We start from the raw sequence: 17661 nt of genomic DNA, 5'->3' as shown, positions 1-17661 counted from the left end.
AAGATCTTTTTATACACGCAAAGCATGAAAAAATGGGTGTTTACCACTACAAAAGGTTTTCTCTTCCCCCACCCACTCTCCTGTTGGTAATAGCTTATCTAAAGTGATCACTCTCCTTACAATGTGTATGATAATCAAGGTGGGCCATTTCCAGCACAAATCCAGGGTTTAACAAGAACATCTGGGGGGGGGGGTTTGGAAAAAACAAGGGGAAATAGGTTACCTTGCATAATGACTTAGCCACTCCCAGTCTCTCTTCAAGCCTAAGTTAATTGTATCCAATTTGCAAATGAATTCCAATTCAACAGTCTCTCGCTGGAGTCTGGTTTTGAAATTTTTTTGTTGTAATATCGCAACTTTCATGTCTGTAATCGCGTGACCAGAGAGACTGAAGTGTTCTCCGACTGGTTTATGAATGTTATAATTCTTGACATCTGATTTGTGTCCATTTATTCTTTTACGTAGACACTGTCCAGTTTGACCAATGTACATGGCAGAGGGGCATTGCTGGCACATGATGGCATATATCACACTGGTGGATGTGCAGGTGAACGAGCCTCTGATAGTGTGGCTGATGTTATTAGGCCCTGTGATGGTGTCCCCTGAATAGATATGTGGGCACAGTTGGCAACGGGCTTTGTTGCAAGGATAGGTTCCTGGGTTAGTGGTTCTGTTGTGTGGTATGTGGTTGCTGGTGAGTATTTGCTTCAGGCTGGGGGGTTGTCTGTAGGCAAGGACTGGCCTGTCTCCCAGGATTTGTGAGAGTGTTGGGTCATCCTTCAGGATAGGTTGTAGATCCTTAATAATGCGTTGGAGGGGTTTTAGTTGGGGGCTGAAGGTGACGGCTAGTGGCGTTCTGTTATTTTCTTTGTTAGGCCTGTCCTGTAGTAGGTGACTTCTGGGAACTCTTCTGGCTCTATCAATCTGTTTCTTCACTTCCGCAGGTGGGTATTGTAGTTGTAAGAATTCTTGATAGAGATCTTGTAGGTGTTTGTCTCTGTCTGAGGGGTTGGAGCAAATGCGGTTGTATCGCAGAGCTTGGCTGTAGACAATGGATCGTGTGGTGTGGTCAGGGTGAAAGCTGGAGGCATGTAGGTAGGAATAGCGGTCAGTAGGTTTCCGGTATAGGGTGGTGTTTATGTGACCATCGTTTATTAGTACTGTAGTGTCCAGGAAGTGGATCTCTTGTGTGGACTGGACCAGGCTGAGGTTGATGGTGGGATGGAAATTGTTGAAATCATGGTGGAATTCCTCAAGGGCTTCTTTTCCATGGGTCCAGATGATGAAGATGTCATCAATATAGCGCAAGTAGAGTAGGGGCGTTAGGGGACAAGAGCTGAGGAAGCGTTGTTCTAAGTCAGCCATAAAAATGTTGGCATACTGTGGGGCCATGCGGGTACCCATAGCAGTTCCGCTGATTTGAAGGTATACATTGTCCCCAAATGTAAAATAGTTATGGGTAAGGACAAAGTCACAAAGTTCAGCCACCAGGTTAGCCATGACATTATCGGGGATAGTGTTCTTGACGACTTGTAATCCATCTTTGTGTGGAATGTTGGTGCAGAGGGCTTCTACATCCATAGTGGCCAGGATGGTGTTATCAGGAAGATCACCGATGGACTGTAGTTTCCTCAGGAAGTCAGTGGTGTCTCGAAGGTAGCTGGGAGTGCTGGTAGCGTAGGGCCTGAGGAGGGAGTCTACATAGCCAGACAATCCTGCTGTCAGGGTGCCAATGCCTGAGATGATGGGGTGCCCAGGATTTCCAGGTTTATGGATCTTGGGTAGTAGATAGAATATCCCAGGTCGGGGTTCCAGGGGTGTGTCTGTGCGGATTTGGAATTCATTTGCAAATTGGATACAATTAACTTAGGCTTGAATAGAGACTGGGAGTGGCTAAGTCATTATGCAAGGTAACCTATTTCCCCTTGTTTTTTCCTACCCCCTCCCCCAACCAGACGTTCTTGTTAAACCCTGGATTTGTGCTGGAAATGGCCCACCTTGATTATCATACACATTGTAAGGAAAGTGATCACTTTAGATAAGCTGTTACTGGCAGGAGAGTGGGGTGGGGGGTGAGAAAACCTTTTGTAGTGGTAAACACCCATTTTTTCATGCTTTGTGTGTATAAAAAGATCTTCTATACTTTCCACAGTATGCATCCGATGAAGTGAGCTGTAGCTCACGAAAGCTTATGCTCAAATAAATTGGTTAGTCTCTAAGGTGCCACAAGTACTCCTTTTCTTAGTGCTGTATGTGAATTCAAGCCCCTAGCTAATTTTAAGCTAGCTAAGCCTGACCTTTAAACTATGTTGCCTAGTGTGACAGGGTAACAATTCTAGCTTGATGTTACCAGGTTGAATTACAGCTTAGGCTGGAGCACTGTTCCTGGCCTGGGCGTGGCCTTTCCCTGCATAATACACACACGTCTGAGCACAATACCTTGCCAGCATACTTCCAAACAATACCCCTTTCCCAGCTGAAGGCCCCGAACAGGAAAATGGAGGCTGCTTGGGTCTCCCATATTTCAAGGCACCATGCTACTTGCCTAGCCACTGGCAAATGAAAGGAAACTTGCTATGCTTGCAGACAGGATAATTTATTTATACAGATTAAAAAAATACCAAGCTACCATTTAATTAAAAAAAAAACGCCTTTGTGTGAATTGGATGATTTTCCGTGCTTCTGAAAATGACCGGTTATAGGGCTGGCTGGAGCTAGGCATTGTGTACACAGATGCTGCGGAAGCTTCTCCACACAGCTCAGTCAATGCACTTAACTTCTGCCCTGCATCACCCCATTCTAGTCAACTGCAAGAGGATTCCCTAGGTAGACACAGCTGATTGTGCCCAGCTGTAGCGTGGTTTTGTGGGTGGAGCTACGCTTTGTTTGAACTCGTAATTGGTGCACTTCAGGTGGTTCCGAGTTTCTCTTCCGTTTGGATAAGCCGCCAGGGTTTAAGATACTCATCCACGCTCTCCAGAATTTCTGAGTCTACAAAATTGGGTTTGTCTTCATTATCTGCAGCCTGCTTCAGTTTGGGCAAGAAATACCAGAGACTTTTTCTTACTGCCTCTTGTTACTTCCACTTAATGTGCATGCCTGGGCCAGGACCGAAATCATGTTGGTGAGTGCTGCGGAGGCAGTGCTTCCGTGAGGAAAGTAAAGGAGGGCCCCACAGAGACCGCTGTCTGGTCACCTACGCTGCAGGGTGTTGGCGGCAATAGAGGGCTTCGAGAGGAAGAAGTTTGAAGTAGGGGGAAAAAAGAGATTCTTTTCCTTAACGCAGGCCCTAGACATTGTCATCTGCTGGCGCATCTGATATAGGGGATGTGGTGTATGCAGCAATGAAATTAGAATGCCTTTGTTTTTTGAGCGCTGCACCTTTAGATGTTTAAGAATGTTCTCTGTGTGCAAAGTTTGACCCATGAGCCATTTTGTTCTCAGGGTTGCTGAGGTCCGTTTCAGAGGGACACACATGCATGCCTTGTGGGGACTTTAAGGGTAACACTAACAAGGAAGAAGTAATCTAAAGTACGTGATGTTACACTGAAAGCACGTGTTTTGCTGCTTGTAACAAAGTGGAGCAGGGGTACCTAATGCAGTTCTTTTTAGCGTACGTGCACTGTGACCAGGACTGATCACCGAATTTGGTCCACTGGTTGGATCATGAGCTTCCCCGGGTTGGGCCAGGTACTGACGGGGAGTGCAGCGTAATGCTGATCTATGCCCCCCCCCACAACTGAAGTGTCTAAGTGGGTATGTGACACTTGAGAATGAAAATCATGCGGTGTCTCCGCTACTCCTTATTCAGCAAGTATCTAACTATGGCACTTATTGGGACACTGAGTCTGCTGTACTGGTGAATGGCCTTGTTTGCAAATGAACAAAATATACTTCTGAATGCCGTTTTATCCAACCTTTATAGAGATTAGGTTTGAGTTCTGGGCAGAGGATTGGTCATTTCAAAATTTAATCTAAACCGATTGCATGCATGGCAAATTTTTATTAACTTCTGAAGTCAAAGGCCAGATCCCATAAACATTTAAGAGCATGCATGTGTTTGAGTACCCCTGGCAGACTCTGAAAGGTTACTAGTGAGAGTTAATTTAGTAGCAAAAACTTACTACCCAATACTCAAAGTGAATGGGAATAAATTAAATCGATGAGGGTGCTTTATGAACTAGTCAGTTACTTTCCCACCCTGGTTCCTTTTTTGTTTTGAAGCAAAAAAGAAAAAAAATCTTGTTCATAGTATTTCAGCTTTTCCACTAATGTGACATCATTGGATGTAGCATAGGAATAAGTTGCCAAAAGAAAAGGGAAAAAGATGTGAAATGTGCTATTTGAAATGTATTAATCAAAAACATCCACGGTTGCTATAGAAGGATGGTAACTGGAATGGTTTTGTTTAGAGGCTCTGTGCAGTGTTCTTATTAGTATTTGGGTTGCATATTATGCTGTTCATCTAGACAGGAGCTTCTAAATGTTACATTTCTACTTGAGAATCTTAAAAGGTTTAGGAAACACTCATGAATTGAACTTAGGTAGCCTTTTTATCTAACTTTACATCATTTGGGGTCTAGGGAGCTCGTCCTGGCCCCGAGGCTGGGGATGAGTGTCTGCAGTGCCTTGTTTACTGCCTGCACAGCTCTTGGATTTGCCCACAGATTTTCTTGTCTTTTGCAGCAACAGTTGTTTCTGCAGTTGATATCATAGCTGTAGTCTCAGCAAAGGTAGGCGGGGATGGTCTCCTAAGAAATGAAAAAGAGGAGACAGGATTGGGTATGGGGTCTGTACAACCTAAAACCAAAAATGGATTTTTTTTTGTCTTTAAAAATAGGCCAAAATGTGTGTTATGCTTGATCTTGCTGAGTTGTTGGGCACACACAACTCCCATCAGCTTCAGTGGGAATTGCGGTGCTCAGCACCTCACAGGATCAGATCGTTTTACGCAAACTGTTTTAAAAGTGATTTTAAAGTGGTACAGAGGGTTGGAGGGAAACACTCTTATTTTTGTTTCAGACTAGCAGCCATGTTAGTCTGTATTCGCAAAAAGAAAAGGAGTACTTGTGGCACCTTAGAGACTAACACATTTATTTGAGCATAAGCTTTCGTGAGCTACAGCTCACTTCATCGGATGCATCCGATGAAGTGAGCTGTAGCTCATGAAAGCTTATGTTCAAATAAATGTGTTAGTCTCTAAGCTGCCACAAGTACTCCTTTTCTTATTTTTGTGTAGATCAGGCTTATTTTGGTTTAGTTTCAGTTGATTAGGAATTAATTTAAGCCAAACTGAAATAAGTCTGATTTTAAATTGAAATAAGAATGCCCACAGAGCCTTTTGCACCCGTTTGAAAAATGATTTGTTAAACCGATTCAACTACTGTGTATAGACAAGGCCCAAGTGAGGCCAGTGACAACAATTGTGTTTTAAAGAGCTCAGAATGTTCTCCTATTTAAAAAAACAAACACACTAATTTCTTCTTGGATTGAAAACTTTTATGTGAAGTTTTTTGTTTAACAATTTTAAAGTCTTTTAAAAAGATTATTGTCGTTTAGAGGTAGTAGTAACAGTTAGCTGGTTTAAATCAAATTTGATATAAAAATCAAAACAGATGTGTACACATTTAAGGAAATCATTAAAATTCTGCTCAGATAATCAGTGTTTGGCCTTATTATGTAATAATGCACAGAAACAGACATGAGCTAACTGTCTCGTACATCACATGCAGACTAATTAACCCGTGTGTTGCTGGTCATCTACTGATGTTCCCTTTATTGTCTTAACATTCAGCTGAAATCGCTAAGGACCACATCCTGCAATAGGATCCACTAACATAAGGGCCCCTGTGCTTTGTGTAGACTCCCACTGACTTTAGTGGTACAGACATCTACTAAAAGAAAAAAGCTGATTTCTTTGCTGGTTCAGGGCCTCAGACATTGTTGCATTCACTTGGGTGGCAGGTAGAATCCATCTGGATTATTCAACCAGTAAACAAATTGTTGGGTAGACAGAGAAGAAGCCTTCTTTTGGCCACAATAGTATCAAAATACAAAACAGCAAACTTTACTGAACTATGCACCAGATAGAATAGAATGAAAGAAGATCCCCTGCTGATAGTTTATTCGTCTATGGAGTGCATGTTCTGTAGCTTTCAGGGGAATAATATTCATAAAGGGAAATGAAATACAAACAACTACCTCTAGTTAAATTCTAAATGCTAATAAGATTATAACTCAACCAGGAAATGCCAAGTTCTTGTTGACATCCGGTCCTTAGTTTGTGGTGATGTGGAGGGAAAACAAAGCATGTTTGTTTTCTTTCAACAGGGTGAGTAAAATATCTCTAGAATTTTTTGGATTATTTTTTTACTCGTGCTTTCTCACATTCCTGGTAAAGGGCCTCCTCATCCAAGGTGCTACTCATCCTCTAAGTAAACATGCCAGAAGATACAACAGGACAAACTGAAAGGCTGCTAGAGAAGAACCTCCTTGGGCTGACAGTCATGGAATCTTTTTGTTTTCTTTTTTTGGCAGGTTTGAATTATATCTTGACTGCAGATGTGGCAAAGAAAGAAAAAGGCCAACAGCCCAGGGTTTATTTTGTGTCTTCTGGAGAAACAATGGGACAGGTTGTGGAGCAGTTACAGCTGTCGTACATGAGGGAAAAGTGTGATCACTACCTAGCCTACGTAAAGGTCAGTCCATTCCATCTCTTCTCTGGCATTCACCTTTTTGCAGTTCCATTTGTTGCTTTAAGTATTTATTCTATAGGCCATCAAAGGCGTTATGTTTGACTTGGTTTGGGATGCTTTTGCTTTTTAGTTCCTGTGTTTGAGCTTTCCTGGATCAATGGAAGGCCCTTCTCAGTGGAAGGTTTTGAACTTCCTCCCCAAGGGATCTGCCCTAGGAGGCAGATATGGATTTGGTGGCCTTCAGCACACAATGTCAGGAATATTAATTGGATGGATTGTGTTTTTGTTTTGGCTGTTATATTTCCCCCAAATATGGATGCTAAGTTACTATGGCGGAACAGCAGTAGTTGGACAGCTTTATTTCGTATGTATGTTTTAGGGTCTAAGCAGTGGGCACTCTCCAAATCATTTACTTACTTTTGCCATGATGACTGTGGGAGGCTCCCAGGTGACTGCTGGCTCAACTTTCAGTTCTGGGGCGCACTCTTGACTTCATTTTGGGGTGAGACTGGAGGCGGGTTCATTGGAACTTTTATCCAGGTCATGGATTGATTGTTACACATCCCCACTCTTGAATAAAGGAGGTGTCTCCAGCCATGTTTCTGGAGGGACAGTATTGTTCCTTTGACAGAGTACGCTACCAATGAGTTGGTAGAAAATTCTAATGATATTTGGTCTACAGCTATTACTGAAGAAATGTCCCCTAGGTGTCCTCTTAGTTGAGAAGTAAATAAAAAAGCAATAGAGAATTATAATTCTGTTTACAGAAGTCTAGAGGATGGTTAAAAATAATCCATGCAGTAAGGAATTATTCTTTTAAATTGTATACATGACTTTTGTGTTTTCATGTGTAAAGCATCATGAAGCAAATCTGTGGAGCAATATGCTGAGATGATACAACTGGCCTGGTGATGCATATGCTGCTGCTTAACAATTACTGGTATCTCGTTTCAAGGACACTTCTACATAAATTAGGCTGACCTAAATTCACTTTGCTTCACATGGCAGATACTGAGACAGTCCCTGTTTTTAAACTCCATGTTATCTTTGCATTTCCACTGACAAGCCAGTGTAGCCAATAATCCTCATAAGGAGGAACTCTTTCAGGAAGCTGCTTTGTACCTAAAGACCCTGAGGCTGGGAGATGAAATTAATCCTTGACATTATTAGCATTTTTATGCAAGGTTGCTGACATAACTGAAAACAAACATCATGACCACCAAGAAAGCAACCATGTGCTATTAAGTTGCTTGTGTCCCTGGATGTAGACTACATCTTCCAAGGTTTTCTGCTTATGGGGCAGCTCCTGGTTTCCGCTGTGGAAAAAGCTCATTACAGAAAATTTAAGCAAATTAGTTTACCATTAACTGGAATATCTGGATGCATGTTTAATAATTCTGGCCTTTCTCCAAAGCAGCATGTCCGATCAGGCTTTAGAATATAATATTATGGAATTCTGGTGATTAAAACAGTTCAGGGAATATGCTCCTTTATTACTTAGCTCTTGCATTAAGAAATACTTACTTTCATACTAGCCCTATTGTGGTTTTTGGGTGATGTATAGAATTCACTAGGGGGAAACACAAGTCTGGAAAGTGATTGTATTTATTGTAATTATTGTTAGCTAAGGCTTGGGGTACAAAATGTTTTCAAAGAGAAACTATTTGCCCTCAAAACACTTGGGAATTGTAATTGCTTATGTAAAGGAAATATATAAACACATTTAAATTTACCAGCAGCTGTTTATTAATAAAGTGAAACAGCTGTTTAACAAATAGGATTTAGTTGTTTATAGGATATAGGCAAGGCCAAGGTTTTTTTCCAATTTGGAGAAACTGCAGGAAAGGTCATTAGTTTGCGTAAGGAAGGATGCAAAGTAGTAAGGAATGATGATCCGTGGTAGTCTCTGCCCTCATGGGAGGAAGTGATGTGGTCCATAGAGTCATTGGAAACATCGAAGAGCCTTGCAGACTCCGGAGGAGTGGAAATGGAAGTCATGATCCTTTACTGTTCTCAATCCTTGAGTAAGAAGCTAGTAAAAATTAAAGTTCTTTGATTACATAGTTTTGTGAGCTAGCTGGTGATGAGATTTGGGTTTTAAGGTTGGCATTGGAATAGTTTATCAAGTATTCTTTGCTTTTAGTTTTCCTTTCCCTCCCCTTTGTACCAGGTGCCCTAAGAAATTACCCACTTTTCGCATTCTGGTGTTTGAGACCGTCCCTAACCCATTCACTTTATTACCATTCATTTAGATTTTCTGTGACAAAAGTCTTAATGTAGCAGCATTTCTGTTTTGCAACTGCAGTGTTTGAGTATGCGTGGTCACGATGTAGAAATAAGTGCTTAGGAAGACCAAATGAATTGATATATTAACACCTGAGATGGGTCGCCTAATCCTGGCGGGAAAGAAGTTACCTGAACCCACTGGCAGCCAGCAGAACTGCGGGTGATGATGATCAAATAACAGGATGTTTCTAATTTGTGTAGGTGGCATTTCTCTGAGTCAGTGTATAGTTGATAAGCCATGGCTTTTGGAGACAGCCACTCCACTAAAACCAACTGTAGGGCTGCTGGCCTGTCTCCACAGGAAGCACTAGTGCCATACTCAGCATCTGTTCAGGCCCGTCCTTCAGGGCACAGTGTATTCTTCAGACATGAAACTCACAAAATTACACCAAAACAAAGCTATTCCCCTGGCCAAAGCCAGCTGCAGAGGCCTTGTCTGTCTCTCTCTCTCTCCTCTCTGCTCCAGTGCCTGCCACCAGATTCACCCTGCTTCCTACAGCTGTGCTCTTCAGCTGAGCTTTCATCCCTTTACAGGAATCACCTGACCCCTTCCCAGCTGGCTGTGATAATCTCTTCCCCCAGGCCCAAACACCTGTTCTGAAGAGGCTTTGTCTCCCAGCAGAGCTGGCTGACCCCAGGCCCCCGGCCCTTAGATGAATTCTTTACACTTTACACTTCTTTACGCTGTTGCTGAGGGAGAGCTTTCACTAGTCCAAATGACTCCTCCATTAATCTGAGCAAGAGCTACCCCTCTTATTCCTATTATTGACTCTGAGCCTGTATAAAATTCTCTGGCTTTTTAAGTAACTGAGTGACTCTGATAGTGAGTGACTCTCAAAAGGTTTGGAATTTGTGTGTTTGGTCCAGACAAGGCTTCAGAAGTTTGTAGTCTAAGACGAATATTATTCAAACTCATTGAATCTCTCATGCCTGCATAATTATGTTTCAAATCTCAGACTCCTGGAAGATTTCTGTTTTCAGTCCATGGTGGAAAGTGGAATGAAACCGTGTCAGAGCCACAGAATGATGTGAGTGTGGTTCTAAATTTAGGTGGGGAGAGACACTGCTGCCAGTTCTAGTTAGGTGACCCTTTGGTATTTGGAATCAGAGGGACCCCAGGTGATCTGCTGTTCTCCATGACACGTAAACTATCATCTGGTGCAAAACCTAAAGTTATTTTTATTTAAGCAGCTCTTGGAGTTTTAAAATTCTTCTGCTCAGTAGAGAATTGGGAGACAGCAGGAACAGTTGAGCTGTGATTGTAATGTTCAACAGCGTCACTGGTTTTCTCAGGTTAGTGTCTAGCATTGATGCCGTGCTGTTCATTGGGAGGTGCTCTACTGCAGGACAGTTCCTCATATGACACTGAGTATAACAGCACGGGTAATACTAGAAATATCAGCCCCTATAACTGACCTATAGTAGACTATCATTGGGTTTCATGTCACTAATCCACAGATCCCACAATAAAAACCCACCAGCCACATCTCGCTTCTCAGCAAAGATTTAATACCAGATTTTGTGATAAGGTCTCATACTTCTAAAACTACAAAATACTGAATTGTGTTTACTAGCATATAAAGAAGCATTGTCATAAATAACTCAACTGCACCTTTTCACAGTAAATTAACTAATATATTTTAGAATGCAACAGGCTATAATTTTATAGTCTCCTCCTTGCAAACGCAGAGATTTTTTGCAGTGGGACTCTCAGTACATTATGGAGATTCTGCTTTAAATTATTATTACAGTAGTTGCAGGTTTTATGTCAGCAACAGAACTTTTAGTAATAGTGGGACCATTAATTTTCCATTTCCTTATTCTGAGGATGCACTGTCTTGTTAGTTGTTGCCAAGGGGCAGACTTCCTGGCGGTGCATATTGTCATCTTTGGCACCACTGTCGCTATGCAGAGATTGCAAAACTTGTCACAATTTGTACTTGGTTGCTTCATGGAATATCTAGTGATGTCACTTCTTGTGCCATATCCTATATAGTGTTGGCATATCAGCTGATGTCCCAAAAAGCATCTCACTTTTTATTTGTAGACATAGCATCAGAGGAAAACAGAATGCCATATCTATTTCAAATACCTTGTTCCAGTTTTCAAAACCTTGTGATGTTTTTTGGCCAAATCCCTGGGCCTCAGAAAGGTGGGAATTCAGCTCCTTCAATAGAAGTAACTTTCTTTGTAATAGTCTGATCACTGCTGACTCTCACAAGTGTAGGGTCGTCCACCTGTGGGAACCTTTCCCAGCATACCTTGCCATAGGGTTCTGAAAGCTGCTTAGCACCTTCTGAAAATGCTGAGTATACTCAATATTCATTGACTTCAATGGGAGCTGAGGGCAATTAGCCCCTTTGTAGAATCAGGCCCCTGGTTCATAGAAATTATGCAGAAAATGATCAAAGATTGTGCAATGCTGATCATGTAGAGAGAGTCAGAAAAGATCAATCATTGCTTCATGCTCCACTATCTCAGCTCAGCACCCGCAAACTCCCACTGGAATTTTTTTAAAGTTCTAACTAACTCCAGCTGGCATCAAGCTATTGAGACAACTCTTCACAATTCTTGTAAGCAAATCACAGGTCAGTGCTTAAAATCCCTTCACAAAATGTTTTCTAGGTTGTTGAATTATTTTAAAGGCCACCACTGTCTTCTGCGAGCTTGTCAGAGTCAGTAACAAAATACATCTGCTTTTATCCTGCGAGCCTCCATCAACGTTACTGGATTAGAGGAAGCCAAAAGAATTTTTAAGCCAGTTCGTTTATTTTCTAATATATGTGTATCGCTTTCAGTAGAACGCGCAGCAAACACAAAAATTAGAGAAATAAGAATATGACAGGAAAGGGAGGAGCAAGAGTAAAGAGATAGAGGCTCCAGAAATTGAAAAGAAAAAAAGTTAATGTTTTCCTCTATATTTCTCTAATCTTAATCTTGATTGGGCTGTATACTACGGTGTTCTACTTGTCCTCACCTCTACTCAGAGGCCATGTGAGTTGAAGGTACTCAGCAAATTCCACAGATGGACCCATAATGTGTTTAACATGCATTCTGACCAGGGCAGTTTTACAACATTGAACCCCTTATAGAATTTTTGTTTCCAGGTTGTGGCTGCTGTTACTTCCTCCTTTTCTGAATTTCCCTCATATTTAGAAAAATGTGAGAGGATGGGACAGGAAAATCCACCAACCTGAATTTGAAACTGAGAGCAAACAGTATAGTGCTGCACATTTGTTAGGTCAAATCTTTTCTTCATCTTATTTTCACAAGGCTGAAGGTTGAAGGCTGGTCAACTGAGCTAGCTATTGCTATCAGTCAGTGCTGTTGCTGTTCAAAGCCAGGGCCCTTAACAGCCTCAGACAGCATCAACAAACATAGCACACAATTAAATCAGATATTGCACTTATATTTTCCAGAGACTCTTATCTCTGTGGCTAGCTGGTTGTCTTAAACAGTCCCATGGTGCCCATAATTTAACTCCTATTGACTCCAGTCATAGCTACAGAGGAGGACAGAGCTGATCAACAAATATTACTGCCACTAAACTCAGTTTATAACGGCAGTCTAGGTTATGAGTTTGTATTGAGTTTGCATGGACCAAGCAATAAAGAGTTCTGATTATAAAAATGCTGCTTGTCCACAGAAATCACCATGGCTGTCTCTCTCATTTGCTTTTGAATTCTGAGGACCTGGACCTTCCATTTTAAACTTTAATTCAGGCATTTGCGTCTCTAAGGCCCTGATATTGTGAGCTGGTGATCTTTCACAACTGAGTCTCTAAAGCCAACTTAATTGAGAACATAAGGACCATACTGGGTCAGACCAAAGGTCCATCTAGCCCAGTATCCTGTCTTTTGACAGTGGCCAACAGGTGCTTCAGCGGAAATAAACAAAACAGGCAATCATCAAGTGATCCATCTCCTGTTGCCCATTCCCAGCTTCTGGCAAACAGGCTAGGGATACCATCCCTGCCCATACTGGCTAACAGCCATTGATGGACCTATCCTCCATGAACTTATCTAGTTCTTTTTTGAACCCTGTTGTAGTCTTGGCCTTCACAACATCCTCTGCCAAGGAGTTCCACAGGTTCCACAGGGCCCATTTGCAGTTTGTTTTATTGTGACTGTACCTGTATCTGCAGCTGTTTGATCTCACCTAATGGGAATATCTGCATCAAAAAATAACTTATTCTTAAAATCATAGTAATCTTACTTGTAGAGTCTTTGTAGCACTCAAATAGCTTCACCTTCATGGATGATGTTTCAAAGATGTTATAGACATTGATAATACACAAACAGGCTTGCTCATACTTGAGACAGCCCCTCCCTTTTATATTTATTAAAGATATTCTAATAGAAACAGGTGTTGGCTGTGGTTAGTAATATTACAGTAGTTTCTAGGAATCCCAATCAAGGGCCATGTCCCCATAGTGTTTGTGTCTGTTCAGTCTAGTAATAAAAGACAGTCCTGGTCTCAGAGAGCTCACAATCTTTGTGTCAGACAGGACACAACAGGTAGACAAAACAAGCAAATAAGTTGCAGGTGGGTTTGGAGGACGACGTAACAATAAAATAGTTTGGCAGAAACCACTGCTCATCATATCGCTTCTGAAATCCAGCAGTTGGCTGCCTTTCATTTGTTTTCTCCTTTGAAAGAATGAATGACCTTCACTACTGATTTGAAACTCTGATTCCCATGACTTTATGGGCTTTTTGGTCACTGACGGAAATTCATTGCCTAATCCTATTCCCCATTATTGTAGATGTTCTCCTCTTCTTGATATCTACCAGTATTATTGAAGTCTTGCATTTGTGCTTATGTTTGCTTGTGTTTAAGGATGTATAAGGATTTCCATTATACGCCTCTTCAAACCTTTACAAAAGTTTATCCCTTTGGGGGAAGAAAAGCAGTCCTTTTGTGGCTGGTATTGTTATGCATTTCTCAAAAGTTTTTTGGAAATGAAGAATCACCAACACTGTGTTTCAAGGATCACATTTTTCATGGTTCTTCACCACCAACAAAAAAGCAGCCAGAGCTGACTTCCTTTATAGTAGGTTGCTGTTGTCTGGCCTCGTTGTTAAATAGCTTTAGCTGGATTGCTCAGGATTGAGCCTGCTTGTCCACAGTGGTCTGGGGGCCAATTCTGAGACCCTAGTACTTTGGCTGATGAAACGTGAGTCATGCAGCTGACCACTCCAGCCTTAGATGAGTTAACTGCTCCACTGAATCCCTCCCCTTACTTCTCATAGAATGAATCTCCCATTGGCTTTGACTATTCTCCCACCCTCATAGCCTGATTGGAGTGAGTAGCTCGGGATGGCAGAGACCAATGTGCGCAAAGGGAGAGGAGAGAAATAAAAACAAGCAATTGGTTTTGGTGTGCTTTTGTGCGTTAGTGCAGAGGCTGATTTCAGAGCTGTAGCAGCTATGAAAATCCATCACAGATGCCAAGAATTTCAGTGGATTTGGACCACAGGGTAGACAAAGAGACAAATGACCTAGTGCACTGGTCAGCAGGAAGTTTACGAGTACTGTATGTAAGACCAAAGGCTCTGTGCAGCTTTGCCAAGAGTGACGACTGCAGTGAGAATCAGGGGCTTACATTTTTGGGTTTGTTTCTTTCATTGTCCTTGCTGAGCCAACTAGTGAGTGTCAGAAGGAGCCAGGCTCAGTCGCATCACATGTTCTGCCTCTGAGTGGGTGGGTGGGCTGATTTATGAAGCAAAGCTTTATTTGTATAAATATGCGGCTTTGGACAATCTGGTGTATTGCTGCTGGCCAGAACAGTGTGCAAAACATGCTGGTAGACTATTGTACCTAACATTTTCCATTGCCTCACCCTGATGTAAGGAGTTCAGCCTTCTCCCCTTGGAGACGTAGTGGCCAGGCATGACTGTGCATTGTGGGAAGCTGCCGGTGGCCTTGGAAAGCTCCTCTGACAGTCTGAGAGGTGCACGGTACATAGCTGTGCTGTGCTCCGTTCTGAACTGCAGTGGAGCACAGGGTTCCTCTTCAGTGTCTCTCTTAAATGCAGGGATTTAGCTGCGTTTAAAAAGGGAAGGTTAGGAATGTGTTGCCAGGGAGGAAGATGTTTGAGCTAAGTGTGTGGTTTGCCAGAGATCCAAATGATATTAATTGTTGTTTGTTTGTTTTTGGGTTTCCTTTGCTTTTGCAGAGGTTTTGCTATTTGCCAAAGATCTGATCCAAAACCCATTAAGTCAGTGGGGAGCCTTTATACTTTGTCTCTGGCGCCTGACCCAAGTCTGGCTTGGGAACTAGGTGTTACCTAAATTCTAGTCACATCTTCCTCCCCCCCGCCCCTCCTGCTGCCATTAAAGACAATGAGAGACTCTGGAAACCTCCACAGGGCTGAGTCTTTCATGCTTATTAAGTTGAACATTCATCCATGCCTGTGCACGCTCTCGGTTTAAGGGAGAGAACGTTTATGGATTCCCACCTCTGCCAATCTTTCTAACTCTCGAGGAAATTACCACGTTTTCCCCCATACTGATTTACGACTTGGCTGTAGAAGTTCAAACTCTGCGTGTCTCTGTTGTGGGAAAGGGAAACTCCTGGTGATTGCATCAGGGCACAACTGTGTAGTAAAAATTTACCTTTTAGTTGAAGGAGGTCTTGGAACCTACCATGAAAATAGAATGCTTTTTAGTTTCCAAGCTTCTGTACTCATCAATAAAACTGAATTGGCATGAGCAGGTTAGCATTTAACCACACACATTTAATGGGGTGGGTGTACGCGTGCGGGGAGCGGGGAAGGAATTCAGCAAATCCAGATAGGAATTATGCAGCACATGATATGTTTTTTTGCTTTAATGTATTTCATAAATATATTTTGTTGTATTGCTTAATCTCCCTGAGGTCATCAGGATATATAGTATATGTTCCATGAAATGAATGTACGATATGGGTCTCATAAATTCTGCTGAAAGCACTGGATGTTCCTTTCAAACGATGGCTCTTGGTATCAAAATAATTAACTTTATGTATTAACCTGCAGGCAGGTTTCACCACTGGTGACACATATGCACGAGGCAATGTGGGTTATTTATGGTGCAGGCAGAAATACTGTTGCTCCAGAGGTACTGCTTAGGAGGGATCCTGCCAGAGCAACCCTGGGTTTACTCCTTCCTGTTTGTAGTCAAAGCCCATTTGTCTCAAAACAAAACAAATGTTGGCTTGAAGAAGGCCCACTCAGTAGAATGCCCAATGCTTTGACTGCTAAGGTTGCTTCTTCATTTTTCCTGCCAATTTTCATCCACTATAATCCCTAGTAAACCATAAATGGGATCTGTTGCACCAGACTTGCACCTTAAGCCCTTTGATTTACTCCTGGTCCCTATTTGTCTAAATGTCTGGCTCTTCTAGAGATTCCCTCTACAGTTGGAGGGAAATGCAATTTTTCCAAACAGACTTCTACATGCACTTTTTTGTGTATATTTTAACCAAGTTATAAATGGTCGTTTTACATAGAAAACCTAGATAGCAAATGTAAGAGACTATGTATCCGTGTGATAAATACAAGAGACATGCACGTGCCTGGTCAGTTCAGTATCTACTACCATATTACCTGTCTACTAATCCATCCATCATGCACAACATTGGGTATTAATTGGTGTCTGCTATCAACCACCAAATCATTAATAAATTGGAGAGGGTCCAGAAAAGAGCCACAAGAATGATTAAATGATTAGAAAATATGTCCTGTAGTGATAGACTCAAGGAGTTCTATTTATTTAGCTTAACCGAGAATGTTAAGGGGTGACTTGATTAGAGTCTAAAAGTACCTACATGGGGAACAAATATTTGATGTTGGGCTCTTCAGTGTAGCAGAGAAAGGTATGACAAGATCCAGTGACTGGAAACTGAAGCTAAATAAATTCAGACTGAAAATAGGGTATACATTTTAAACAGTGAAGGTGATTAACCATTGGAACAATTTACCAAGGGTGGTGGTGGATTCTCCATCGCTGGCAATTTTAAAATCAAGTGGAGTTTTCCCCCCTAACAGATCTGCTCTAGGAATTATTTTCGGGAAGTTCTATGACCTGTTTTGGACAGGTGGTCAGACTAGATAATGTTCCCTTCTGGTCTGTGACTCCATGAATATGGATCTTGCCCAGACTTATTTGCACAGGTGCTCATATGCTATGATCTGGAATTTCCCCCTCATTTTACAGCTACCCAAAGCCCAGGAGGTTTGAACAGTGTATATTTTTATGTTGACAGGCTATTTTAAGAGGGGATTAGGGTGAAGGAGTGTTTTGCATTTATTATTGTTTATTTTTCTCTTCTGGGACTCATGGTGTAACTAAGGCACTCATCTTTATGGGTTGAAGAATACAAATAATAAATATCAGACCTGGCTCTTTTATAGCCCTTGTCATCAGTAGATCTCAATGTGTTTAGAAAGTTCAGTATCAGTAGACACATTTTACAGATGGGGAAACTGAGACATGGAGGGGAAGTGAGTTGCCCAAGATCACCCAGCAGGCCAGTGGCAGAGCTGGAAGTAGAACCAATGTCTCCCGAGTCCAGTCCAGTACTCTATCCCCTACACTATCCTATCTGGATTTTAGAAACTCTGTAAGCCATTCCTAAACTAGTTTTTTGTGTCAGGTGGTGTAAACTAAACACATGATGGCATATTGTGCTTTAAAGG

General features: G+C 41.9%; 1 protein-coding gene across 3 annotated transcripts in view; it reads left to right on the top strand.

Moving 5' to 3' along the window:
* The window catches only part of ITGA9 (integrin subunit alpha 9), a 291928-nt gene that overhangs the window by 65383 nt on the left and 208884 nt on the right, over window positions 1-17661 (top strand). For all 3 annotated transcript variants that reach the window (XM_007057218.4, XM_043540653.1, XM_043540651.1), the window contains one exon: window positions 6538-6698. In XM_007057218.4, the coding sequence (XP_007057280.2) occupies window positions 6538-6698 (161 nt within the window). The remainder of the gene's footprint in view (window positions 1-6537; window positions 6699-17661) is intronic.

Source organism: Chelonia mydas, chromosome 2, assembly GCF_015237465.2.
Source record: "Chelonia mydas isolate rCheMyd1 chromosome 2, rCheMyd1.pri.v2, whole genome shotgun sequence".
In the NCBI taxonomy this organism is placed as follows: Eukaryota; Metazoa; Chordata; order Testudines; family Cheloniidae; genus Chelonia; species Chelonia mydas.
The sequence above is the reverse complement of the archived record's forward strand: the minus strand, read 5'-3'. Positions and strand labels throughout refer to the sequence as shown.